This window comes from Mus pahari, chromosome 3, assembly GCF_900095145.1.
Source record: "Mus pahari chromosome 3, PAHARI_EIJ_v1.1, whole genome shotgun sequence".
Lineage (NCBI taxonomy): Eukaryota > Metazoa > Chordata > Mammalia > Rodentia > Muridae > Mus > Mus pahari.
In genome coordinates, this window is record NC_034592.1 from 6998941 (window position 1) to 7026054 (window position 27114).

Sequence of the window (27114 nt, forward strand, 5' to 3'; positions counted from 1 at the left end):
ATCCAAGGTGACTGAAGAGGAAAAGATAAGGGCAGTGACTTAACTCTGTGCCTTCAGCTAAAGTGAAACAGACAGACACAAAATAAAGGAAGATACATCATGCTTTCAATCTGCCTTTAGTTACCTATGGGCCCAAATGATGAGTCAGTGACTTGGAAAAAGGTGAAATGTCCCCATTTCACTGTTACAGCCCTAATAACTTCATCTTGATTTGATTACATCTGCAAAGATCCTATTATAGCAAAGAAGATACAATTCACAGGAAACAGATTTGTAGTTTCATTGGTTTTGTTTTGCTTTGTATTCGTAGAAGGGTAGGCTGGGCATAATAACCACACATATGCTTTTCCTGAAAGAGCAACTGTGTTTCAGACAGAACAGGTATAAACGTCTTTTAAAGATGCAACAGACTTAATATGAGTTAGTGTGTGTGTGCGTGTGTGTGTCTGTTTGTGTGTTTGTGTCTGTGTGTGTCTGCCTGTCTGTGCATTCCCATTTGTCTGTGTTTGTGCATGTGTATAGATGTGTCTGTCTTATATTTGTATGTGTTTGCATTTCCATGTCAGTGTCTGCATATGTGTCTGTGTGTATATGCATGTCTCTCTGTGTGTGTTGTGTATGTGTGTCTGTATGTTTGTGTGTCTCAATGTGTGTCTGCATGTGTGTCTCTGTGTGCATGTGTGTCTGTGTCTGGCTGTGTTTGCATGTGTGTCTCTGTGTATATATGTCTGTCTCTCTGAGAGTATTGTGTGGGTAAGTGTGTGTGTTTGTGCTTGTATGTCTCTCTGTCTGTATGTGTGTCTATGTGTATGTGTTGTCTGTGTGTTTGTGTAATGTGTCTACCTGTCTGCGTGTATGTCTGTGTGTCTGTCCTGTGTTTGTAGATACATGTGTTTGTGTGTGTGTCTGTCTGTGATTGTGTATGTGTATTCATGCATGTCTCTGTGTGTGTCTATCTCTGTGTGTCTGTAAGTCTGTATGTCTGTTGCTTATGTGTATATCCCTGTGTGTGTCTGGGTATGTGTGTGTGTGAGTGCTGAGTACTGAACCTGAGAAATAAATATATGTAAGGTGAATGATCTTGTACTAGGCTGTGTTTCTAGCCCCGAAGTACTTTTAAAAAGAGTACTTGAGGAATAATTTTGATGCAGAAGATAAATAATAACTATGACTGGTGATGTTTTTTAGGCTAGATTATATACACTAAGTTTAAATCAAATGAAGTTTCCTTTGTCTAGAATTTGAAAAAACTGAATTGAATATATAGAATTATTTTGGGGGTGAAGGAAGAAGTGCAATGTGTTGTAGTGAATTCATTATTTAATATTCCACATGGAAAGAAAGTAAAATTTAAAAATCAAATTAAAAAGAGATACTGTATAAAATAAGGTTAACTTTTTGTAGTAAAAAAGCATGTTAAGTAATTAGTCTGCAGTGGACCGAGTCCTGTCTCCTCTGGAGATGCTGAAGTACAACCCCTTGTGTCAGTACATTTGTTTTGCTATACACAGTACCTGAGGGAATCAGCCTGTGAAGAAGGGCTTGTTTTGAGTATGGTTTCAGAGTTTCACTCCACCATCACTTGACCCTACTCTTTTGAGCTGTATCATGACAGAGAATGTCTCCTAGAGCAAAGCTTTTGCCTTCTATTCAAAGGTAGATTAAAAATGCTGGAGGCCAGCATCCCACAACCCCTTCTAAGTATGTCCCTGCAATCTACAACCTTCTGCTAAGTTTAGTTTCAGTTCTTAGTTTGGCAACTTCTCAATAGCACCACAGGCTGAAGTAAAGGGCTTGACCACATGGGCTTTAGGGGACTCCCCAAATCTAAATTATAGCACTTCAATACTTCTATGTGGTCTCATTGAGATAGAATAGTGCAGACCATCAAGTTAAAATGGGTTATTATGGAGAGAGAGGGTGGATAGAGAGAAGAAGGAAGGGAGAGGGAAAGAGAGAAAGGTACATTTATATCTACAATCCAAATTTCCAAAATAAACACTGCTTTAGAATGCCAAAAAAGAAAACAATGAGGTAAGTTGTCAGAAAATAAATTCACTGCAAATAAATTCATAGTCATAAAAATCTGAAAATGACTTAATATATGTATTTATATTCAATGAAATAATTGATAATTTCCATTAAAAAGAAAAACATGTCTAAAATACACAAACACACACCAAAAAAACAAAACCAAAATCAAAACCAAAAAACTAAGAAAGAGTAGCTACAACAACAAAAATCAATTAAAAAATCAAGTATCTTGGAAATAGGAAAGTGAGGGACTAAGCATGGTTTAAATCAGCACACCTGAAGAGAGAATTAGAGAACTGGAAAACAGTACAGAAGTAAGCACACATATCCTACACCATGTGTAGCACACAACTACATCCACAATACAGAAGCATGAAAGTCATGTGGATTTGGAGAGTGCAGAATAGAGTTGGGAGGTGTTTCAAGATAAAAGAATTTAGGGAATGTTGCATGTTGAAGAAGCAATATTTGAAAAGCTAACAGCTGAGAATTTTCTAGAAGTAAATAAAAATATAAATCATCTCAACTATTTTCTCCATATTGACAGCAACTACTATAGAGCTGACTAGAGTGTAGTGGTAATAAGTATCAAGAATAAAAAGTAAACCATAAAAAAGTGAAGAAACCCCACACATTTGACAAATCGCCACCTCACTTCCCAGAACCCTGCACAGTGGCTCAAAGATGTTGAATCAATGGCAAATTATGGAAGTAAAAACAGCTGCCTGTGGTAGTTAATATTGATTGCCAGCATGGCCAGATCTAGAATTGCATAGGCGAGAAGCCTCTGAGCACACCTGAGATAGATTGTGGGAACTGGGTTGTGGCGTGAAGACCAACCTTCCCCATGCACTGGCTGGGGTCCTGGGCTGAGTGAGGTGGACAGGAACTGAACTCTGCTCCCACTCCTCCTCAGCTCCCTCAGAGCTCTGCTCCCACTCCTCCTCAGCTCCCTCAGAGCTCTGCTCCCACTCCTCCTCAGCTCCCTCAGAGCTCTGCTCCCACTCTTCCTCAGCTCCCTCAGAGCTCTGCTCCCACTCTTCCTCAGCTCCCTCAGAGCTCTCTGCTCCCACTCCTCCTCAGCTCCCTCAGAGCTCTGCTCCCATGTCTTCCCCCGCTTTGATGAACTGTGTCTCCTCATTTACATGGGATACTTACAGAGTTCTTCACGAAGGAGTTATGTGCTGACGACTAAGGATCAAAGTCACCCACACATACTCATGAACGCTTGAATATACAACAACATATACACATAAAAAAAATAAATGTGTCTGTTTTTCAAAAACTTTGAAAGCCTCAAAGTGACGAATTTGGACATCTCTGACTTAAAGACAATGAAGCCAGATGTCATTAGTTAAAGACAAAGAGATTCTGAGAAAATGCTCAGAAAAAGCCATATGCTAAAGAGGAAATGAAGATACCATAAAATACTTAGGTCCAAGTGTTGAGCGTAGTATGTCAAAATGTATGGGATATAGCTAAAATGTGTTTTAGAGCTATAAATACAGTTATTAAAATGTGGTAAAGATGCAATGAAAAATATACCAAATGTGGTACCTTGGCTCTATTATTATGTGGGAAATCTTAGCCAGGATAGTAAGAGAGAAATAGTCTGTCTATGGATGAGACAAGCCTTTCAAATTATGATTATTGGCTACACAAAAAATGGCATTTTCAGACACACTATTATGATTATAGATCAACTTCTTTCTTGAGCACAAAATCAAAATGCAGCAGGTATGGTGGCATACTCCTTTTATCCCAGCACTTAGGAGGCAGAAGTAGGTGAAGCCTTGTGAGTTCAAGGTCAGTCTGGTCTGTCTACACAGCAAGTTCTATAACAGCCAGAGCTCCACAGTGAGAGACCCTATCTCAGAAAAAAATATCAAAAAGCAAAATAACAGCAATACATATTTAGTATATGTAATAAGAAACTATTCAACATATCAATAAACAATACATTAATTACATATCCAAAAGTTCTCAGAAAAATTACAAAAGATGTGCAAGGTCATCCTAAAAGATTATACAACATAATTAAAGATGATAGAGAGGTTTTCAAATCAATCAAAATTATATCCACAGCTGGGAGAACTCAATGATATAAAAATATGAATTCTTCTCAGATTAGTCTTTAATACCAAGAGTATGTATGTATGTATGTATGTATGTATTGTTATTTTGAGACAAGGTTTCTCTGTGTAGCCCTGGCTGTCCTGGAGTGCTCTGTGGACCAGGCTGGCCTTGAACTCTTCTGAGATTCACCCGTCTCTGCCTCCTGAGTATTGGGCTTAAAGGTGTGCACCACCACCACCCGGCTCAATAATATTTCTTTGCCTTTCTGTTTTCTTTTTAAAGAATTATTTATTTATTTTATGCATATGAGTACACTGTAGCTGTCTTCAGACACACCAGAAGAGGGCATCAGATCCCATTACAGATTGTGAGCCACTATGTGGTGGCTGGGAATTGAACTCAGGACCTCTGGAAGAGCAGTCAGTGCTCTTAACCACTGAGCCATCTCTCCAGCTCCCTCAAGAATATTTTTTAATGGAGCCTGAAATGTCTGAGCCTAAACTTCACAATGTAAGGAACTAAGAATGGCTTAGGCAAATTTGCTGACAATGATGGAAAGATTTATTTTACTAGGTGTCAAGCCTTATTTTAAAAATAAAAGCTATTTAAAATATAGTATCAGAGAAGAAAAATAAGACCCGATGCATAGAATGGATAGCCCAGCCCAGATGCTTCTCTATAGAATCCTCCCTCAAAAATTAGCCTCTAGAGTCCTACCATGTAATTTCATAACAATTAGTCCTAGTACTTTAAAAAGCTGAAATATGATAATCAGTTAGGCGCTGTATGTGATAACTTTAGTAGAGTTCAGACAATAGGCTTTTTATTTTATTTTTTTTGAAAAAAAAAAAAACCTAAGAAAACAAGATTCTGTTTTTACTTATGCAATGCAGTGAGTATTTTACACAATACACTGTGGAAAACATTGAGTGTTTACAGCAGCTGGAGCGTGGGCTCCAATAGACTGCAAATCTTCTAAATTTCCACCAAAGGAGAATGAATTTGTTGTATAGGTTGGTATAGTCACAACCCCAAATTCTTGGCACAGCATTGTTTTGTATTTATTTAATGGTTTTTGAAAGCATCATATACATCTCATGTACATAATGAACTATCTTGGGGATAGGACTCAAGTGTAAACACAGTATTGGTTTGAGTTTCCAGCTTGTGGTATGTGCTTGATTAGTATTCTCAAGGTCCTGAATTTGACCCCAGCACTACAAAAGAATAAAAAAGTGATTTATGTCTCATGCCTACCATATAGAAACAGCCTGAAGATTTCATGCAACATGTTAATTTTGTACATTTTACCAAATTTCATAGCACACACATTTTTTTCTTTTTCTTTTCTTTTCTTTTTTCTCTTTCAAGATAGGATTTCTCTGTGAAGCCTTGGCTATCCTGGAACTCACTCTGTAGACCAGGCTGGCCTTGAACTCAGAAATCCGCCTGCCTCTGCCTCCTGAGTGCTGGAACTAAAGGCATGCGCCACCATTGCCTGGATAGCACACACATTTCTACTTGTGGTGCCATGGGTTTCAAAGCATTTCAAATTCAGATTTTGAAAGAAATCTGGGTCAATAACTTGTATGTTTGTAGAATAAACTCCACAACAGATAAAATAAGCCCGAGGCATACACCAAAATACTATAATTAAATTTGGAAAGGTAACATTTCTAAGAAAAAGTTAAAGACATCTCACTGTTGTTTAAGCAATTTAAGAAACTACTGTAAGTTTAACAGAAGCAGGCTAAATTCCCCTTTCTAAAACATCATTTACAAAAGATTATTTTTGTATGTCTGGGTGTTTTGTGTGCATGTGTATCTGTGTACCTGTGTGTACTGAGCCCATGGAGACTAGCAGAAGTTGGAGACTCTAGGATTGGAGTTAGCAGCCTTGTGGATTCTAGGAGCAGAACCCACAGATCCTCTGCACTGGGTTTTCAAAACGTGGCTGATCCTCCTGTTCAGTTGCCTTTTTCTTTTGCACAGTCATAGGACTTGAACTAAGGACCTAACAAATGTAGGCAAGCTCTTTACCATGCAGGTGTCCCCACCCTCCCTTGTCATATGTTTAGTACCTTCTCTAATCTAAAGACAACTCTTCAGAAAGTCTTTGGATTTTGTCATAGCTTCTTTAATACAGCTGGTTCCTAGACCCTTTCCTATGGGATACAGAATTTACAGCATCTGCAAGGATCAACTAAAACACAGACCAAAACCCTGATGCCTCCAAACACAGACCAAATCCCTGATGGCCGGGATCAGTTTCTTGTCTACTGTTCTAAAGCTTACGTCGTAAGCAGGGACGATCCTTGGAACGAAAGTATGGAAATAGGGAAAAGTCTCCAGGAAAGAGATGAGCTCAAGAGGAAGATGACATGTAATTTAATACTAAACCATCTCAATAATAGAGAATTGGTGACAGCGAAGGAGCAAAAATTGATGACAATGACATTGTTAACATTTACAGCTTCTTTATACTCCATGCCTAGACAATCAGGTTAGCCCTGGCATTTAAATATAACTCATGGGTTAATGCCATCTAAATTTTGTTGTCTGATGAAGTTTGTACACCTTCCTGGCTTGGGACTCACTTGGAAGCCAAAGCTGGACCTCAAACTCATAGTGATTCCTCTGTCTCACTGCCCAAGTGCTGAGATTATAGGTGTGTGTTCATGTCCAGTCCCTATAGGCATGTTAGTTTATAGCTACTAGTTAGAAATGAAAAGGTGCCCTGTAACAGTTTTACATGTAATTATATTTTAAAATACACATTTCAGTGTGAATCTGATCTTTAAAATTCTAATAATTATAATTATAGTTGGTAGTCTAGAAATGATATATAAGCCAACCATAATTTGTTGGATTTTAATTTTACAGATGCCTAAAGTTACTTATAAACTTTTAATTAACATTTAGTCTTTCCAAGTGATGGCCAAAAGACATTGAAGAAAATACTTTCACGCCCAAATTTTTAAAGAATGGAAAAGATTCTAAACATTTTTTTATCAAATATATCATGATCCTTCTACTATTCTCCAAAAGCTTTCAAGTGACCTGTTGGGTATTTTTCTTCTAGAAATCCCAGAAAAATCAGCCACACAATGTAATCTGGGCTTCAGTTTGGGTTTCCCCTGGGTGCAGATACGGATGTTTGAGCCTTCTCTTCTTGACAAGGAGTTTAAACAGCCAGTGTTACTTTGAGGTTTTATCTGTGGGATTCGTGTCTTTCGGGCTCATTAAGAAGATTTCCAGAGATTACAAAGTCAATAACACCTAATTACTGGGTTGTGAGAAAGGCCTGCTTGAGTACATAGATCAGAGGCAGTGTGGAGCTCACAATGGGAGGTTCACAGCCCACATCTCTTCATAGGCAAGTAGCAAACAAATTAATAATCTTACTTGTGCTCTGCTGGGATAATTACTACCATGTAAGAAACGGCTCTGCGGTTTTCCAGACAGTGCTGTGCCTTGTTTTTATTCCCTTCAATTGGCCGGTTTTTGTTTTTTTGTTTTTGTTTTTTCTCTTAAAACTGGCTATTGGAGGAATGAAAACCTATGGTTCTCTTTAGAATTCTCAGGACTTTGTAATGAAGAAGTTCCTTGCAGTCTTCTCAGGCAGGCCATCTCTGGTATAACATTGTTTTGATATGATATTTTTTAAATTCACTTTTCTCAAGACATAGTATGTACTAGCTCCAGACTTCAGTTGTCCTCATGCCTGATGGAAAACTAGTTATTAAAGAAACAGAGGTGAAGTTGTTTTAATTTATGTACCTGCTGCTCAATGCCTAGTTGCTTTCACATGGTCAATATAGACCTGCCAGATTTTAGTTTAGCATTACATTAGAAACAACTTGTGAAGAGAAGGGAGTGGAAGAATTAGCTCTGTAAGTCTTCCATAGATTATCTTATTTAATCCTTTTAACAAGTGTGCGGTAGGGTTGCCGCCTCTTACACAGCAGAGGAAAGCTGGAGAAAGCTGCCTACAGATTAAGGAGTAAACTGAGATTGGAGGCAAAGACTGACAGCCTTCAAAGTGCTTGACCTTCCTGGTGCATTACAATGACTCCATGTCTTGTTGACACAAAACTATGCCGGTTTCTACATGCTTTGGGGATCAGACAATACAGTTCAGAGGTGCCTGGCACAGAATTTTGGGGCACTCAGTTGAATCCCCAATTTCCCACTGTTGATATAACCATATGTAGCTTATAGCTTATAGTTCATAACGAGGTTTGATACAGCCCTTGTTGTACTCACACGAGCTACCTGCTAAGTGGAGGGAATCAGTAGGGGAAACCATAACTCATAGTGAGAATCAGAGTTAGATCTTGAAAAGAACTTGAAAAGAATGTCAGCTCTTCCTACCACATATCCACTTCATATACTTCCAAAGAGTATTGTGTGGGGTGAACGTGCAGCCTAGGAACTGATACCTTTGATGTAGCATAGAACCCTGTTACAGAGAGAGTTATTGTCTCCATGTCCACTGGGGCATTTTAAACATGTATATTGATATGGATATTTTGAACAACAAAACAAAATGCAAACCAGGGACTTCAGAGTCCAATTTAAAAAGGGGCTAAAGGCATGAGTGGCTAAGAGCACCTGCTCAGCAGGCACAAAGACCTGAGTGCAAAACCCAAGACACCATGTAAAGAAGATAGGATCACTGCATCTGCCTGTAACCTCAGCATTAGGGGTAGAGATAGGATCACTGCATCTGCCTGTAACCTCAGCATTAGGGGTAGAGATAGGTGGATCCTGAGAACTTACTGATCATAGCCAAGAAGACATGGCTCCAGTTCAGTCAGAGACCTGTCTGGACATCCATGGTGTACATACTACACATTCATGTGTATGCAACACATATACACACATACACACGCACAGCATATACATGGTCCCACTTATGAAATGTATACCAGATATGTTATTGTGTACACCTTCACGGTATATAAAGTGATAAAATTTTGCTTATAACTCAGATGCAAGTTAACTACATAGCTAACACTTCATTGTATGTATTTATACACTAGTACTTAAAAATACTATTAAAATATTATTTCCTAGAAGCCACAAATGTTAATGAAACCCAGAGCTTGGAGTGGCCTGCTTGGTGGTGACAATGGTGTCCTCTGACAGGGCATCATGCTATCCACTCACAAGCTACCGCCTCTAAAAACTGTACTCTGCTAAGAGATTCATCCACTTCCCAAATTGCTAAATTATTTACGCAGCTTTCTACCTATGTTAAACTTGTTTGTTTTTACTCAAAAAACAATGGAAAATTGATTTTTAATAAATTTTGGGTCATTTGGAGCTAATTAACCAGATACTGTGTTCTTTGTGCTATTAATACTTTAAGCAGACCTTTGAGAAATAATTTTTTTTTTTGCCCCTGGAAAGTTAATTAAAAATTACATAGGTGTGTGTGTGTGTGTGTGTGTGTGTGTGTGTGTGTGTGTGTGTGTAAAACCCAACACCTACAGAAGCAAAGCAAAGTTCTTTACAGAGCTATTTCACCAGCCCTGGGAAGTCAACTGTGGATGCAAATTTTTCTCAACTGGATTGTTTGGAAATGTACTGCTGTGATTATAATTTTCTAATTCAAGTTTTAGGTCAGCAACAAACTCTAACTTTACCAATCCACATTTTTTTTCATGGTAAGCCACAAGTACATTTAGATGTTTTAGAAATGACTTACAATATAAGTTGGAATTTCTAATCTAGCAGATCTAAGTCATTATTTAAATACTGACATCTTTAAACATTGCTTTTCCTAAGCTAGGAAGTCTAGTGTGAGCATGGCTGTAATCTAGTCAGCCTGGGGACATGTCCATCACTGTGTTTGCTCACAGATTCCGTTGTCCCTAGGAAGACAACCATTGACCAGAAATCAACAGTGCATGGAAGCACAGGAAACATTCCCACTGCACAGATACCCAGGACAGAGGTTCTTCACACTCTCTGCAGAGACTAGTATTTAAGCTCTTATCACACAGATCCCCCTTGCACAGCGTTTCATTAACTAATCTACATTTAAATGTTTCCAGATATGCCAAATGAATCACTCATTCAGCAGTCAGTCAAGATCACTGCTTATAATAATAAACAATATTATATTTTATCAATTCTATTTGTTTACTATGCTTTACTAATTTATAAGCTTTAAATAATGAATTCCCTCCCCTGAACCCTGAACATTGAACCTGAAGTCTCATATATTCTAATGGAACACTGACACCCACCCACAGCCCACAAGCTTCTTTGTGTACATGTATCTGTCTTCACCCTGAGCACTGTTATTTGGATTTATTTTGGCTTCCAAGTTCAGAGGAAAGTTTTATAGATGTGTATAGGCAAAATAAATTGTAGTGTAAAAATATATCCAATTTGAAGCTCTTTAAGGACTGGTCAAAGAGAAATTTGCAAGAAACAGTTTTCTCTTTCTAACAATTATCAAGTTGAATAAATAGACATTTAACTAGTACTTCAGAATTTTGTTTTTGTTTTTGTTTTTTTTTTCATTTTTTTGCAGTCTAGTTCAAAAGAAATGACATTTTAACTAAGATAGCGTCTGAGTTTGAAACATGGCAAAGTATGCTTTCAATTAGCAGCAGTCAGAACACAAAAAGGCACAAAATTTATAAATTGACTGAAAAATCGTCATTTCATCATGATCCAAAAACCTCTGGCTAAACAAGAAAAACAAAATGGAGGGAGGATTTTTTTTTGTGAGGGTTGAGGCTAGCCTGGACTGCAGACTGAGGCTCAGAAGAGAAGGAAGAGGAGGAGAAATGAAGGTTGACCTCTCTTGTGCAGACTGGCTATGTGCAAACCTCATTTTCTAACAAGACAGGGTCTTGCCTTGCTTTCCTTTGGTGCCGTGGGGGATGCCAGGGCCTCAGATATGCAAGGGAATGCTATGGAAAACACCTCTACTCCCACACCCTGGATTCTTACCTCTCGGAAACACCTGATCACTGCGTGTGTTCTCATACCTGGGGTTCCCCTGCATGTTAAACAAAATGTTTCATTACTGAGCTTAGGTAATATTAATGGATTAAATACTTAATAGGGAAAAACAATGACCTACCATGGGTGGGTGAGGAGCGTTTGGAGGAGAGGATGGCTCTCCCACGTTCACAGTGGAGTGCACATACAAGGGCTTAACTTTCTGGAAGACACAAGCATCAGATACTGCGGTTCAAGGGCAAATCACAGTCAAAGCAAAGTGATGAGGACACTGTGTTAGTCAGGCTCCTCTAGAGAAGCAGACTCATACAGTGAGCCTATGTATATAAAAATGGGATTTATTAGAGAGGTTTACAGATTATAGTCTGACAATGGCTTTCTTCCTATGGAAAGTTCAAGAGTCTAGTAGCTGTTCAGTCCATGAGGATGGATGTATCAGCTATTTTTGTTGTTGTTGTTTTTTTGTTTTTGTTTTTGTTTTGTTTTGTTTTTAATATGCTGGAATCCTGAAGAAGTCAGCTCTAATGCTAGCAAAGGCATGAACTGTCCAGTGAGAGCAAGGACAATCAGGCAAAGAGCAAGGGCTTCTTTCTCCCATGTCCTTTATGTAGGCTGCCAACAGAAGATGTAGCCCAAATTTAAGGTGACTCTTCCCACCTCAAAAGGTTCAGACTTAGGGTGGGTCTCCTCACTCTGGTGATTCAATCAGGACGATCTCACAGGGGTACCCAGATGCTGGGTTTCAGTTTAGTCCAGATGTAATCATGTTGACAACACATACATGTAGCCATCACCTCTAACTCCTCAAGTAGAACATGACAACCCTGCTGCTAACTTACATATTCAAATACAGATTGAGAGATCCTTTCTTTTAAACCAATGGTGGTATACACCTAGAGTCCCAGCTACTCAAGTGGCTAAGGCAGCAGAATTGTTTAAACTCAGACATTTGAGACTAGCCTGGGCAATATAGAGATGCCCCAACTCAAATCAACAACATCAGTACTATCACAAACAACAACAAGAAGCAAAGCTTCACTATTGAGGTTTTTGTAAAGACAATTCAAGAAAACTAATCTCCTTTGTGTCTTTTCTCACTCTCTTTTGATTATACCTTCAACTTGGGATTTTCTACAAGTTGGACCATGCCATCATAGTTTTGTGTTTATAGCTTACGGTGGAGAGAAACACTATAAGAAACCCTCTTAAATTATTTATGAACTGATCATAGACATATAGACATATTTTCTTGTTATTATTTCCTAAAGAAAACAATATGGCAAACATCTACATAATATTAACTATGTAAATTATTCAATGAATAGTATATTGCATTAGGTAGTTCAAGTAATCTAGAGAGACTTAAAAGTCTATGGGAGGATTATATATATATATATATATATATATATATATATATATATATATATATATAAAAGCATCCAAGGATCTTGGTACCTGTGTGGTCCTGAGCAAATGCCCATTAGATATGGAAGGGCATCAAACAGAAACATGCCAGAAGTTACAAGGTTACTTCAAATCCCAAATAGCTGCTGGAAGCTTCATCTAGTTTCACTAGACGGTGGCTGCATGGAGCAAGCCTGGGTTCTCTTGTTCTCTCTGCTCCCTGGCTCAGGATGTGAACACTTGTTCTGATAGACTCTCCTGCTATTGTTGTCATGAAAAATGTCCTGCCAAGGGGGAACTCTTGCTGCTTACACAGCATTATTTGGACTTTGGAGCTCTGTGAGCTAAGGGAATTCCTTTATTTTGTCATAGTGATGAAAATTTGCTAAGTACAGTTTCTAATCCAAAATGGATGACTTGGTGCTCACTCTTCTTCCTTTTGGAGGTGACTGGAGACTTGAAGCATGAGCTTTGATACTCCTCAACATCATATCTGTGGTCAAAGATGAACAAATGGGCAGACACCACTACCCAATATTCGTAGCCTGTTCTCTGGGATTTGCACTGGCTTCTATCATAGCTCAGCCACCATACTCCATTATAACAGCATGTTTCCACATCTGCCTCACACTGAGCTCTTTGGAGCCCTGCACTTTGCTCTATCCCCGCCCCCCCCCCCCCCAGGAACTAACTGGGTGATTGTTATGTGTTAGTTCCAGAGCCTATGATGTGACAGCAGTTCAGTAAAGGATATATATCTTTCATAGACATAAACACATATATTCAAAGACCATCTAAGTAGTCTGTGTACTTACAATATAATTGAAGGAGGTGTCACCAGTCACTGCACACTGCCGGTAAAGTGTTTGTCTAGTGAACATCTCATTCTTTAGGACATGAAAGCTATAACAGAAGAAGTGATATAATAAAGTGTTTTGCCATCATAGGATAAGAACAACACATACTGTGTTGGTTGAAACCACATAATTTAAATTTATTTCTTCATTTAAAAACTACATATCCTAGCTCTGGAAAGGTATAGAAGTAACAGCAATTAACTATCCTTCCAAATCCAGACTATAGATTCTCATTGAAATGATGAGGGTATTTTTGAGAAATCTCTGTTTTTAGATCTGGGTCAACAGTTATACAGGGAGAAGGTGAGATATGTTATTCTACTAGAAATCAAGGGGTCATCAAATATTAGGTCAAAACAGTACATTTTTCATCTCCAGGAGGCTCTCACTGACTTGAGATTGGAGAAATTAAGCATCTGAAATAGTAAGAACCACAATTTGTTACTTAGGAAATAGTTAGCTCATTTCCATTGTTGGCAGTGCTGAAATGAAGGGATTCATTGTTAGAGACACAAGGTCTAGAGTGTGAATGGACATGCTCTTTCTAGTGATTGTAAATGGACAGAAATATCACAGCAAAATCTGGAAGTATGTCAGTGGTAGACCATTTGTCTAGCATGAACAAGATTCTGGGTCCCATCCCCAGTATCAGAGAAAAATCAAAACAAAAGACAACAAAACAGCTAATAACTCTTTAACCCCCTCCCCTCCCCCTTTGAGTGTGAGTGTTTATAAGCAGGATTGACAGCTATGTTAATACAATGCCCACCCTACTTTGCATGTGGGAGCAAATGGGCTCATCCACAGCTCATAAAGAACCTCATTGATCCTGAATTTCGATCATGAGAATGGAGACTTTGAGATCAAGAGTCTTAAAAGGGGTTTATACTTGAGCTGGCACTGTAATGGCCAAGGTGAAGGAAGAAAGAGTTGAAGTATGCTAGGATAGAATTTTGCATGTACTAGAGGCATAGATATCAAAAATAGATATCAAAAGAGGTCAAAAGAGTGGCCATGGTAGACAGAAATTGCCACTAAAATGCCTACTCTTTCCCCATTCTCTCTTTGTAATGTGTGTAGTATGCATGTGTGTATAGGTGTGTTATACTTACCCATCACACACCTAGTAGCTGCTGATTGCTCATTCCATTTTCCCAATTATTTCAACTGCTCTATAATTTCTTGGTTTTCACTCTCCATGTGCTTTGTATGTGTAGCTATGCATATGCTACAGCGCACTTGTGGAGGTCAGGGGACACCTATGGGAGTCATTTCTCTTCTTGTACCACCTGGATTCTCCCAGAACCGCCCTAAGTTCAAGACCTGCTTGGACTATCGAGTGAGACCTTGTATTATACAGAAATGAGTATAAAATACCCATTTCACTGAGCATAAAATAGTCACCAGCAGACATGTGAAACAGAACAGGGACAGAGAGGAGACATTTTCCACTGAGGAGGGGATTGAAGCTCCCTAGCTGGTACTGTTTTTGGTATCACATGAGCTCTCAGTGGCCAGATAGTCCGAACGATCTCAACATCTGGTGTAGGATTTTTACAGATATGGGTAGACTGTGCTATGACACGCAGGGCAAATATAGTATGTTTTCACCCCACAGAGTGAGTGCAGTGTGTTAATGTTATTCATACAGGAGTCAAACTTGGCTACACTTACCTACATCAGCTCATCACTAGCCTTCATTATTACATCTCTTGCAAAGAAACTTCCAATATGTGATAAATAAGAAATCATGGGGGAAATTAAGTGGGAACAAGTGAACAGGAAATACATTTTTTTAATGCTCACATGATAGTATATGGCGGGAAAGGAGCCGTAATCTCCATGGTATTTATACTCAATACAAACATTAGTACAGCTATTCAGGATTTTGGCTTCTTACCTCTTTCACCCCCTCCTCACTTTCTCCTCCCTCCATCCCTCTTGTCTTTCCTTCCATCCTTGTCCAGTTTCTTAGTGTTCCATTTACCTTGTCTCGGTTGTCTATGAACTTACTGTGTAGGCAAGGTTAGCCTCATATGCCTAGCAATCCTCCTGCTCCAGCAGTCTAAGTGCTGAGATTACAAGTGTGTGCTACAGTGTCTGCATCAGAATTTCTGCTTTCACCATCAAAAGAAGAATGAGAGGAGGACGGGGAGGAGGAGGAGGAGGAAGAAAAAAGAAAGGTAAACAATTCAGGGGGAAGAAATTAAGTGATATGTGAGTAAAGGTGGGCGAGGGACAGGACTTGTGGGTAAAGGATCAATACGCTAAGCACCTGTGAAGGTGATCTAGACCAGTTTTCATTATTAGGTCCAAACTGCTGCTGAGAAAGATGCCTGGATGGGCCAGATTACACTGAGGATGGAAACAACAAACTAGAGAATGAGAGTCTTGAATTCTTTTTTCATTTATATGACTCTGAAAACTTCTCTATTCTAGACCAATTATGTTGTGTTTCATTTTAAAAGTACATGAGGCCCTTTAGCAGTTATTAATATGTAAAGACAGAGGAGTCCTCATTGTCTCAAAGGATGAGTTGGCTGTATTTCTACAAGTCCAGTTTATATATATCCCCACATTGTACCTGTTCTTGAGGATAATAAATTTCTTCTCCCAGTTTTTTTTGGTCTGATCAGCATCTTTTTTAAACCTGGAATATATTTTCACGTGGTTAATTAGTGTCTCTCTTGCAAATGGATAGCACTGAATCATTAAGCCTGGTACCTTTCCAATCTCTTTCCCTCATCCTCCAATGCATTTTTTAAAATCTCTATTTGATTCTCCAAAGCTCTTTTTTCTTCTTCCTTTTAATAATAATAATAAATAAAAAACACAAAAACACAGCTCAAGGTTAAGGACACAAATGTCATCACTCCTCCCTTCTCAGGAGAAAAGGTTATCTCTGCTAAATAGTAAACAAGCCCTGATTACCACCAACAGTGAAAGTGAGGCTGAGGTTCCCTTGAGAGACCAGTGAGAGACCCTTGAAAGTGTGGGAAACTCAGAAGCCTTCCTAGCCCTACACTTCTACTTCCTGTAAATGATAGGCTTTGTTACTTCTTAGGACTGGCTGCAATCTATAAGGGACCATGAGATTAATAACTGAGTTCTTAGAGGTCATTTTCATACCTTAGCCAACTGATATTTCAGAAATAATTCTTCAGGCACCATATTAGGTAGTAGAAATGTAACCTGTGGAGAGAAGAAACCACAGTGGAGACAAAACGTCATATTAACGATTAATACATCAAGATAGTTTTTCTTTCTGTCTTTTTTTGAACTAGAGACTCAAAATTTGCCATCTGTAGCCCATAGGTCCTCAGTGTCTCACCGAATCCCTAAAATTCAGTGTGTGTAGTACACATACACATTTGGAGATGACAGCTAAGGTAGTGGATTAACTTTTACCATTATATATCTAAATCCCTTGAAAAGACTTACTCTACGTGCACGAGTGTTTTGCTTGTATGTATACCACCTGTGTGCCTGGGACTCACAGAAGTCAGAGGCATTAGATTTCTGGGAACTGAACCTATGCACGATTGCTAGCTACCATATGGATGCTGGGAATCGAACCAAGGTCCTCTGAAAGAGCAATGAGTGCTCTTAACCACTGAGCCCCATGCACCTTTACACTTTTATAAAAATGAGGTATCTGGATGACACAAACTCAGTCACTTACCTGTATCAGCTTGCTCAAACTTACATACACAAAGGTGTAATGTATGTAGGTGGTACAAGTGGAGTGTTCAGAGAAATCACAGCATCAGATTACATTTAGCTCTGGATCTTGATGGTCAGTCTATTTTAAAATTATTTTTATCTATTTTATTTAGCGTGTGTGTGTGTGTGTGTGTGTGTGAAACATGGGACACAGGGCACATGTTGTGATCAGAGAACAATTTTGGGGTTGGTTTTCTCTTTCTGCCATGTGAGTTCCAAACTCAGGATGTCAGGCTTGGCAGAAAGCCCCTTTACCGAGGTCATGGGTTAATCTTAATTCTCATCTTGACCAGATTTAGAAGTGCTTATGAAATAATTACTTTATTTGTTTGGTGGGAGTGGGCACTGGGAGAGAGGGAGGTAGAGGGGATTCTTGCCCTATCACTTTCTACCTTATAAAGGTCTCTCACTGAACCTGCAAATCACTGATTGGTTAGATGGCTGACCATCAAGCCCCAAGGATTCTTCTGTCTCCATCTCCCAGTGCTGCAATAAACAGGTGTACACTGCCATGCCCAGTGGTGCTGAGAATCCAAACTCAGGTTCTTGTGTGCGCACATCCAAGTACTACACAGTGAGCAATCTCCCCACTCCTGCATATGGGGTTAGTGAGGTACAGTGCTAAGTATATCTGAGAGAGGATTTCCAACTCTAAGACTCAGTTTCCACACTATTCTACAGACTGGGTGCAGGGGGACGCCATGGAACAAAAGGTGAAAATGGGGAAGCCAGCTAGTGTAGGCATTCTCAGTCTGCATCTTGTCAGCCATGATGTGAGTGGCTTTGCTCCCATTCTACCCTCTCTGATATGATGGACAAGAATATCTGAAGCCATGGGCAAACCATATTCTTCTTTTCTTACATTGTTTTCTTGATTAATAGTTATGAAAAGTATGACAACTACATTGATTAAACACAATGAAAATTGGTGTAGTGAGCAGAGTGCGATGAGATTCAGCAGCAGACCTAATTCAGGACTGAGGCTGTAGCTCGGTTGGTAGAGTGTGGATCCAGTATGCACAAAGCTCTGAGGTCTATCCCCAGCACACACAAACCTGGTGTGACGGAGAGGCAGGCAAGCACAGTGAAGCTCACTAACTTGGGACTCCACTTGGTTTGGTCTGTGTGCATAGCCCTCTTCTAACACAGCACTCAGCGTTCTGAGACTTTTACCTTCGAGTGCTATGGGTGCAGCTCATTCTCTGACTTATGCACCTAGCCACCTGTGAACTGAGGACCCCAATCTGTGTAGAGGTGTACACCAACCCCCACTGAACAATGCCATAAGTTTCTCCTTTCCTTAACAAGCATCAAACTTACACAGATTCTGTTCACTGGCACTTTCTTTGTGTCTAGTTACAGAGTAGGAAGCCTCTCTGTCTTAAACTAGTGTGTGGATGTGTGCCTAACAGGGCAAACTATATCATCAAAGTGGTCTACCATCTTACACCTATGCATGATTCAACATCGTATGGTTAAAATTAGATGCATTCTAGAAAGGGACACCCATGGTAGAGAAAACAGTTTTATAACTTAATCTGTCAGTCAAAACAGAGAAGCATCTGAACTGCACTTTTTAACAAGCAAACTTCTTTTAAACTCAATAGAGGGGATTCCCAAGTAATGACTGAGGCTGTTGAAACCTTCATTTGAGTGGCCTTGCTGTCAATATTAACAGTATATTTCTTTTTAGTCTCTACTCCTGCTTTGACTTGAATGAAGCTTCCTTGTTATGTTATGTAGGCTTTTTATCTCAATTCTTTGAATAAGAAGCCAAGAACATGGAAACACCTGGTCCAAACCCTGACAAGCAGAAGCAGCAGTACCAGCACTCAGGTATGGAGGAGAAGGGTTAGAAGTTCAAGGTTCTTGGTAGGGAGCTTGAGGCCAGCCTGATATATATATAGACTCTGTCTCACAAAACAAACAGACAAAAATAATGATTAATCGAAATTACAGGTTCACCATGCCTGAAGGTAGCCTTTTATCCCTGACTTTTAACACAGATCTTTCGTAACTATTGGAAACTCTGGGGGATGAATTAAGAAAATGGAAAACAAAACAAAAAAAGAAGGTCTTCCAAGCGACGGGAGACAGACACATTTAAGGGCCACTCCATTCTCTTGTCCCCAACAGGGACGGTCCACTTGAATGGTCTCTCTGCAAAGGCATGTGGTAACAAGGTGAACTCAACTGTAGAACTTTGAGGTCACTGCATCTCAATGTTTTTTACCACAATGCTAAAGAAATATAAACCAAGTTTTAAAAAGTCCATTTTAGATAATTAAGGAAAGCAAAATAAAAAATAAAATGCTATATCAAAAGACATCGATGTCTTATTTTACAGTATCCAAATTCATGTCAGGGATTAAAGATTTATTTTAACATTCTGTGTTTAGATTTGTGGTGAAATTCACTACCCATTTTTAAGGCTTTATTTTTTCCCAAAGGATGATCAACTATGGAACTAGATATAAGACTGTGTTATAACATGTATTCTGAAATGTAAATAATTATTCAGTCTTCCCAAAAGATAGCGCAATTGTGGCAATGGTGACACCATTTCTTTTCATTGAAAACAAAACAAAAGAAAGCAAAGCACCTCATATTGACTAGAATATTTGTTCCTTGTCCCAAGTCAAATTTTCCACCTTGCCACAGCACATTCTGTTGAATCCTGGCTCTGTCATTCTGTTTTGCCAGCTGCTGACATTCCTCTTTCTCTGGAATACACATGCTGGTCTTTATGTGGTCATTGCATTAACAGGTGCAAACACTGGACTGCCAAGCAATGATGGAAATGAAATTGGATGGTCAAGCTTTCTGAGAGGGAAAATATAAAATAAATGACTGTATTTGTACTATCAAAGGGTAATTATGAATCATTTCCACAATGATATTTCTTTTTTTTGAGTTTATAACTAAAATTTCAAAACTGAGAATACTCATTTCAGGGGCTGGAGAGATGTCTCAGCAGTTAAAAGCAGTGGCTGTGCTTGTGTGAACCCAGGTTCCATTTGCAGTATCTACATGGTGGCTCACGGCCATCTGTAACTTCAGTTCCAGGGAATCCAATGTTCTCTCTGACCTTTGTGAGTATCAGGCACAAATAATTTTTACTTATATTAGATAGAACTCATGCTTTTAAAATTTCTTAACACTTATATGAAACAACTTCTGAAATTTGGAGTCAATAGCCAAGGTTTGTAATAGAAGAAACATCATTATGCTTATTAACTGCCATAAAATTTACTACAGCCTTTGTAATATCCACATATATCTGTTTTCTTTTTCTTTAATTCCTGTTGGTGTGAAGCTTTGGATACTCTTTCTGAGCTTAGTGAAAGGGATTTCTCCCTCATCATTTTCCTTTAAATGCATCATGGTCAAAATCATCTTGTAACTCACTGTGTTGGTTACTTTCAATTATCAACTTGATGAGACAGAATTCGTAAGAAAACAAGCTTCCACGCATGCTTGTGAGGGATGAGGCAGCCTCTGGGCAGGTCTGTGAAGGGCCATCCTGGTTAGGTCCATAGAGATAAGTGAGTACCACCATTACTTACCTTTGGATGCTAGACTGCATAAAGAGGAGGCTAGCTAAGCAAGAGTGTTCTCTATTCTCTGCTTCCTGACAGTGCATGGACATCCACTGGCTGCCACAAGCTCCTGAAGTTCATTCCACTGTCAGTAAGGACAGCACCTTGTAGCTGCGAGCCAGGATATACCCTTCTCATCCCAAACTGCTTTTGTCAAGGCATTTTACCATGGTGACAGAAAAGGAAATTAAGGCACTATGGAAGAAATGATTTTTTCTATCTAAATGCTTATGAAATGATCAATTGACCTTTATATGAACATTATTGTTATCTTGCTAGCAAAAAGATATCTTTGAACACCACAAATACACCAGGGTGTATCCATGGAAGGCAAAGGAAGAATAGTTAGAGGCATATGGAAAAGTTTAGTATTCGTGGGCAGAACATACAAGGGTTTCAGAGCAGTTCAGATGATCTGAGAGACTCGTGCGTGCACCCTGTATAAGTTTTGTTAATGACGGGCTTTATCACTAATAGATATCATCTATATCTATATCTATATCTATATCTATATCTATATCTATATCTATATCTATATCTATATCTATATCTATATCTATATCTATATCTATCCTGATGGTTGGACAACACACACCAAAATGCATAGAATCTCTCTGCTGATAAGCAAATATAAAAAGGAAATTTTGGGGTGTTGGGGGTGCTGGGCATGAGACCTTGCAGTGCTAGGCAAGTGTTCTACCACTGAAGTACATTGCACATAAAGGAAAGCTATGCATTCTATAGCTATAGCAAAGCTCACTACATTGTATTCCAGGAAAGTCTTAGAAGACACAGAACAAGAAAACCAAATGTATAGTAGTAGGCTTCTCATCAGAAGGCTGAAGACAATGGGGTCATATCTTTGAACATTAGAAAAAGAAAAAAAATTCTGTCAATCTTGCCTTCCAGATTCAGAAAAGAAGGCAAAATGGAGATGTCTTTTTATAGGAACATAAGCTGAGAATTCATTATCATCAGACCAAAAGAGAGAATATGATCATGGAGAGAAACTTAGACCTACACAAGGAAATAAAGGCTCCAAAGATGGTGGAAGTTTTGGCTTCAAATGGAAATATGACTAAGACCAGTTACATAAAATTCTGTAGGAAAAAAGTTATTAAAATATAAGGACCAGAGAGGTGCTCAGCACTTAAGGGTGCTTTCCAGCAAGGCTCACAGCCTGGGATTGGTTCCCAGAACCCACAGGGCACAAGGAGAGAATGGACTCCGCTGGGTTGTCCTCTGATGGTCACACATGCAATCTCCAGACACATGAAAATAAATGTTAAAAAAGGAAACGGAAATACCTTTTTTTCTTTTTTATCTTTTTGTGGTCTATCATGTTAAGATCTCCAAGAATGGGCTGGTGAGATGGCTCAGCTGGTAAGAGCACTGACTGCTCTTCCAAAGGTGCAGAATTCAAATCCCAGCAACCACATGGTGGCTCACAACCATCCGTAACAAGATCTGACGCCCTCTTCTGGAGTGTCTGAAGACAGCTACAGTGTACTTACATATAATAAATAAAGAAATCTTTTTAAAAAAAGATCTCCAAGAATTAGGCCTTAGGTGGAAAACTGCAAACGAACAGCTATGGGCATAATCTATATGGCTACATACACATATATGTATACACATACATATCTAAACATGTATGGCTCCAGTTCATCCAATGACTGGAAGGATATGTACGTATATATGGACAAATGATTCCTACATGAGATTAATACAGAGGTGTTTGCAAGCACTGGTAAATATTTCTTTTTAAATCCTTATTTTTCATTCCCCGTCTGTGTGTGCCTGTCAGTGTGTTTGTGTAGGTTCTCCAGGAGCTGCAGTTATAGGTGGTTGTTTTTTTCTTTTTAGTTTTTTATTAGATATTTTCTTCATTTACATTTCTTTTAATTTAATTTAATTTAATTTTATTTTTTAATGTTTTTTTATTAGATATTTTCTTTATTTACATTTCAAATGCTATCCCGAAAGTTCCCTATACCCTCCCCCCACCCCTGCTCCCCTACCCACCCACTCCCACTTCTTGGCCCTGGCATTCCCCTGTGCTGGGTCATATAAAGTTTGCAAGACCAAGGGGCCTCTCTTCCCAATAGCTGTATGTAGGTGGTTGTTATCCAGCTGATGTAGTTTCTAGTAACTTACCTTGGGTCCTCTGCAGGAACAGCAAGCACTCTTAACTGCTAAATTATCTCTCTAGCCCTCATTTTAAGAAGATTTATTAAAAGCTAGAATAAAATTCTCCTTTTTTGCTAAGCATAGTGAAACACACTCAGGAGACTGAGGCGGGCGGATTTCTAGCCTCCACGACAGCCAACCAGCCTCTGGTACTCATTGCACAGACACAGCTAGTAAAGACTTCGGATTTGCCTAGCATTAGTGGGATATCACTGGCCACTGAAGCTGTTTGGTAATGAAAGTTGGAAGTAAAATGTAATAATTACGGAATAAACAATGTTCCTTTCATCATTTTATTTTTCCTTCATTGCTTCTTTAAAAAAAAGTTTTGTTTAGAGATTATCTATCTTATTGTTAAGTATACGCTGGCCTCAAAGCTTGTGGTCCTCCTGCTTGGGCCTCTCCTGAAATGCTGGAATTAGAGTGTGCATTTGTCTTCCTGATAAACTCAGTTTCATTAATGAATGAACACATTACATTAAGGAGAAAACCAAAGGCATATGAAATGGAGAAAAGCTTAAATTTCCAGAGAGAAAAAAATAATGATGTCTCTTAACTCTCTAGACCAATTCTTGGATTTTAAGGAAGAATTTGAGGTCTGGAGCTCTTGGGTGAAAGAAGTCACAGCTGAAAAAAGGACAGGTTGGTGGAGCTAGGAGATCCAAGCAGGGAGCCAGTACAGCCCACATGCAGTGGCCACCCCGGCGTGGTCCTTTCAAGTGTGGATCCTGATGCCTCTCTGGGACATCAGGCAATTCTGAGCAACAGCCTTAGGCCCAGCAACAGTGGCAGTGTGGATGAGCAGCGGTGTGGGAAAGGCCGCACCAGTGCTGCCATGCTGCCAGTGCTTGGGATCTTGACAGAGGCTCTGGTGTCAGCTCATTGGTGAGAAAACCGGGTGAAATGCCTGCTATGTAGAACCAAGACACTAAGGATAACATTTCACATGTGGTTAGGACCTAGCACCTGCCACCATGGCTGGCCAAGAGTACTTGGAGGAGGTTAGGAAATCGCTCAGTTTATATATTTCTCATCTTTGGCAAAATGGCAAATCTCTGGTTTTCAGCTTAATTAGACTAACATGCTGTGTAACAAAGTTTTACATTTTTTTTTCTCCTCAACAAAACAAGTGAGATAAAGATATAATGTCTGGGCAGGCATGATGGTTCGGCAGGTGTGAGCACTCAGCACTGAATGTCTCTGCAATGTGAGTCCTTAGGACCCACAGGGTAAAAGGAAAGAACTAATTCTCACAGAGAAGTAAATGTAAAAGCTCTTAAACGGCATAAAGGCCTTCATGTGACTTTTAAACATTTTCATTTGCTCAGGAAATACTAAATGTTAACTTCCCTAACAATTTTTACTTCTAAGTATATTGAAAGTATGTGTTTGATTTGCCATCAAACTACCCAACATAAAATTTTATGGAAGAGAAAGACTACCTTTAGGTAGAATTTTATTTAACTAATTAACTCATTAATTAGTTTATGAGAGAGACTCACTATGTGGCCCAGGCTGACTTCAAACTCACAGATCTCCTATTTGTCTCCAGTGTAATGGGGTGTCAGCTCTCTAAACTCAGTTTAATTTTAAATAGGATTCTTAGGTCGGGTCTCTGGGAGCAGAAACTAAAGGCAAATTTATTTTAGGGGCATTTGATTTTAAAGCAAAGCAAGTGTTGTAGTGTGTGATTAATCTGCACTTGTTTCCACAGGGTAAAGTGATTAATCTTACAGAAATGGAAATGCAACTTTAAGGCCAGGAAGATGACTCACTGGGTAAAAGTGTCTCCTGGCCCAGCCTGATAGCCTGAGTTCAGTTCCCAGAACCAGATGTGGAGGCACACATCTGGGACCTCAACACTTGCAGCAAGAACAAGAGGGAGATTAAGACAAGAGAATCTCCTGGAAGCTCACAAGCTAGTTAGCCTGGGGTACATAGCACACACACACACACACACACACACACACACACACACACGCACGCACGCGCGCGCGCGCGCGCGCGCGCACGCGCACGCACATGCACACACAATACATGCACACGCACACACACACGCATATGCACACACACATACACGCACACAGAGCATATATATATGCACACACAAATGCGTAAGCAAATATCGCACACACACACAGCACATGTATGCACAAGTTCATGCCTTAATAAAACCAGTATAATTGGAAGTCTTTTGCATCAACATAATCATCAAAATACAGTAAATACCTTTTGTCAGCCTCCAAAGACCAAAGACCACACATGTCACATACAGGAACTTCTCTATATGGCTCAGTTACCAGGCATCCCAAGCTCAACAACCATCTGCATTCTGTAGAACTAAAATTTGATTTACTAGGCTCAGCCAAGGGGGACACTAATGAAATATTGAAACAATAACAGGTACATTGCTTTTTTCCCTTGTACAATTTATTTTCAACCTTATGTGTAATTTAGCCAAACAAAAGGGTTGAATGGTGGAGATAATAATTTGGTATCATATAATCATTTTAAAGTTACTAGCTTGCAGAATGATTATAGTCATAACTGTAAACTATTACAAAACTATTTTTAACTAGTCATGATTAAGCATTAACTATTTTACAGTTTATGTTCCTTTGCTTTCTGGACTACACGAATTGCTTTGCCTTGTGAGAAGAATGGGAACAAGGCTGACCTCATCTCTGTCCTAGTTCCCACAGATGGGCCCTGAGCAGACCGAAACACATGCCATATGGCTTGTCATCATAGACCAGGCTACCCCAAAGGAGGCTCTCAAGTCCTCCAGAGAAGTATTTACTGGGTGTGACCTTAATTAACTAATTACTTGGGGTTGCCTGAGGGGGAGGGAAAACCAAGAATCCCATTTAACCTTGATACCTGAAACCCGAGTATTTGAACTGTTTTGCAGCTATCAAAAAATAAACTTTACGTAATTATCCTGTACAAATATGAATTTCATGTTGTGAAATCGTTTATGAGCTGAGATCTGAAGGTGATGCGTGTGCCGTGGTTTTCAGACTGGCTAAACACTGCCTTTATCCCTGTCTCCCCCAAGGCAGCATGTGCTCTGTTCCCACCAAATGACACAGATTTCAAAAATAAGTATGATTAATTAGGAAGTGAAATGGCTGATGTAAAAGTTCCTGCAGCGAGCTTTCCACGTGGTCATTTGCCTGTAGTGGGTATTATAAAGTCTTTTAAAGGTCATTTCAAGAGGTCTAGAGACCCCCTGAGTTAAACATTTAAAAGTGATCCTAAGCTGTGTGGCACTGACAGAACTAATATGCAATGAAAAGGAAGATGGCTTTGGGACTAGAACTACTAACATAGGTGACAGCAACAACTGAGGACCAGAAAATACATTTAAAATTGAATTAGTTAAGATGTAAGGACCAGCTTAGGTCCCTGAGCCCTCCTCTTGTCCAGTTAGTACTTACTGTTAAACTGTGAGAGTCTTACCAAGTGATAGAATGTTCTCTGAAGCTCTGGAAACCTTTAGATCATTCTGATTCAAAGAGGGTATAATCCTAGGAGAAAGGCTGACTGAAATTATGCTTCTCAGAGACCCTAAGTCAGCTTTCCTTTCTCCTTTTGTATGTTTTCAGTGGGAGACAGCAGTGAGTGTGTGTGTTGAGGGGTCTGTGTCTCTCTTGATGTTGAAAGCTCAGCTTGTATCTATATTGAGGGTACGGGGGCTTCTGACCCAGATTTCTAAGATTCAGTTCTAGCCGTGGGGTCATGAAGGTGACAGGGAGGGCTGCTTCTGCATCTTCCCCTTGCTGCTGGGACCTCAGCTGCTCTGCCTGGCTGTTGACGCTACTCTTCTGTCCTGTACAGTCAGCATCTAGCATCTTAGCCCCAGACATCCTTGACAGGTACCCACTGCATTGGCCACTGGAACATTCGCCAAGAACAAGGTGCCCAGCACCAGCTCACTAAGCCTAAGGCTTAAAGTAGGGCACCATGAATTCAGCTAAGGCCTGGACACACCCATAAGTAAAGTAACAAAGTGCTCAAGTTTATTCTATGAAAAGCATTCCGGAATCCATTTAAAGATGGTTTTCAAACCTACTTTTCAAGAATGGACACTCACAAAGTGAGTATTACAAGTCAGTGACCTTGTAAGAGCACGGGCTCATCCCTCCTTGGCTGGTAAATCTTCACCAGGCACAGACAGAGGCACAATGGGATCCCTGAGCTACCCTTCACCAGGCACAGACGGAGGCACAATGGGATCCTGAGCT

The 27114-nt window shown here is 39.5% G+C and overlaps 1 protein-coding gene across 1 annotated transcript in view; it reads right to left on the reverse strand.

Annotated features, from left to right (window-relative positions):
- Positions 1-27114, reverse strand: part of C3H10orf67 (chromosome 3 C10orf67 homolog) — a 92337-nt gene that overhangs the window by 370 nt on the left and 64853 nt on the right. Inside the window, exons 11-17 of the mRNA XM_021194480.1 lie at positions 16485-16547; positions 16080-16159; positions 15940-16005; positions 13314-13401; positions 11216-11296; positions 11083-11131; positions 1-11 (exon numbers count right to left, since the gene is read on the reverse strand). The exon at positions 1-11 is cut by the window's left edge and continues 370 nt beyond it. Of these exons, the coding sequence (XP_021050139.1) occupies positions 1-11; positions 11083-11131; positions 11216-11296; positions 13314-13401; positions 15940-16005; positions 16080-16159; positions 16485-16547 (438 nt within the window). The remainder of the gene's footprint in view (positions 12-11082; positions 11132-11215; positions 11297-13313; positions 13402-15939; positions 16006-16079; positions 16160-16484; positions 16548-27114) is intronic.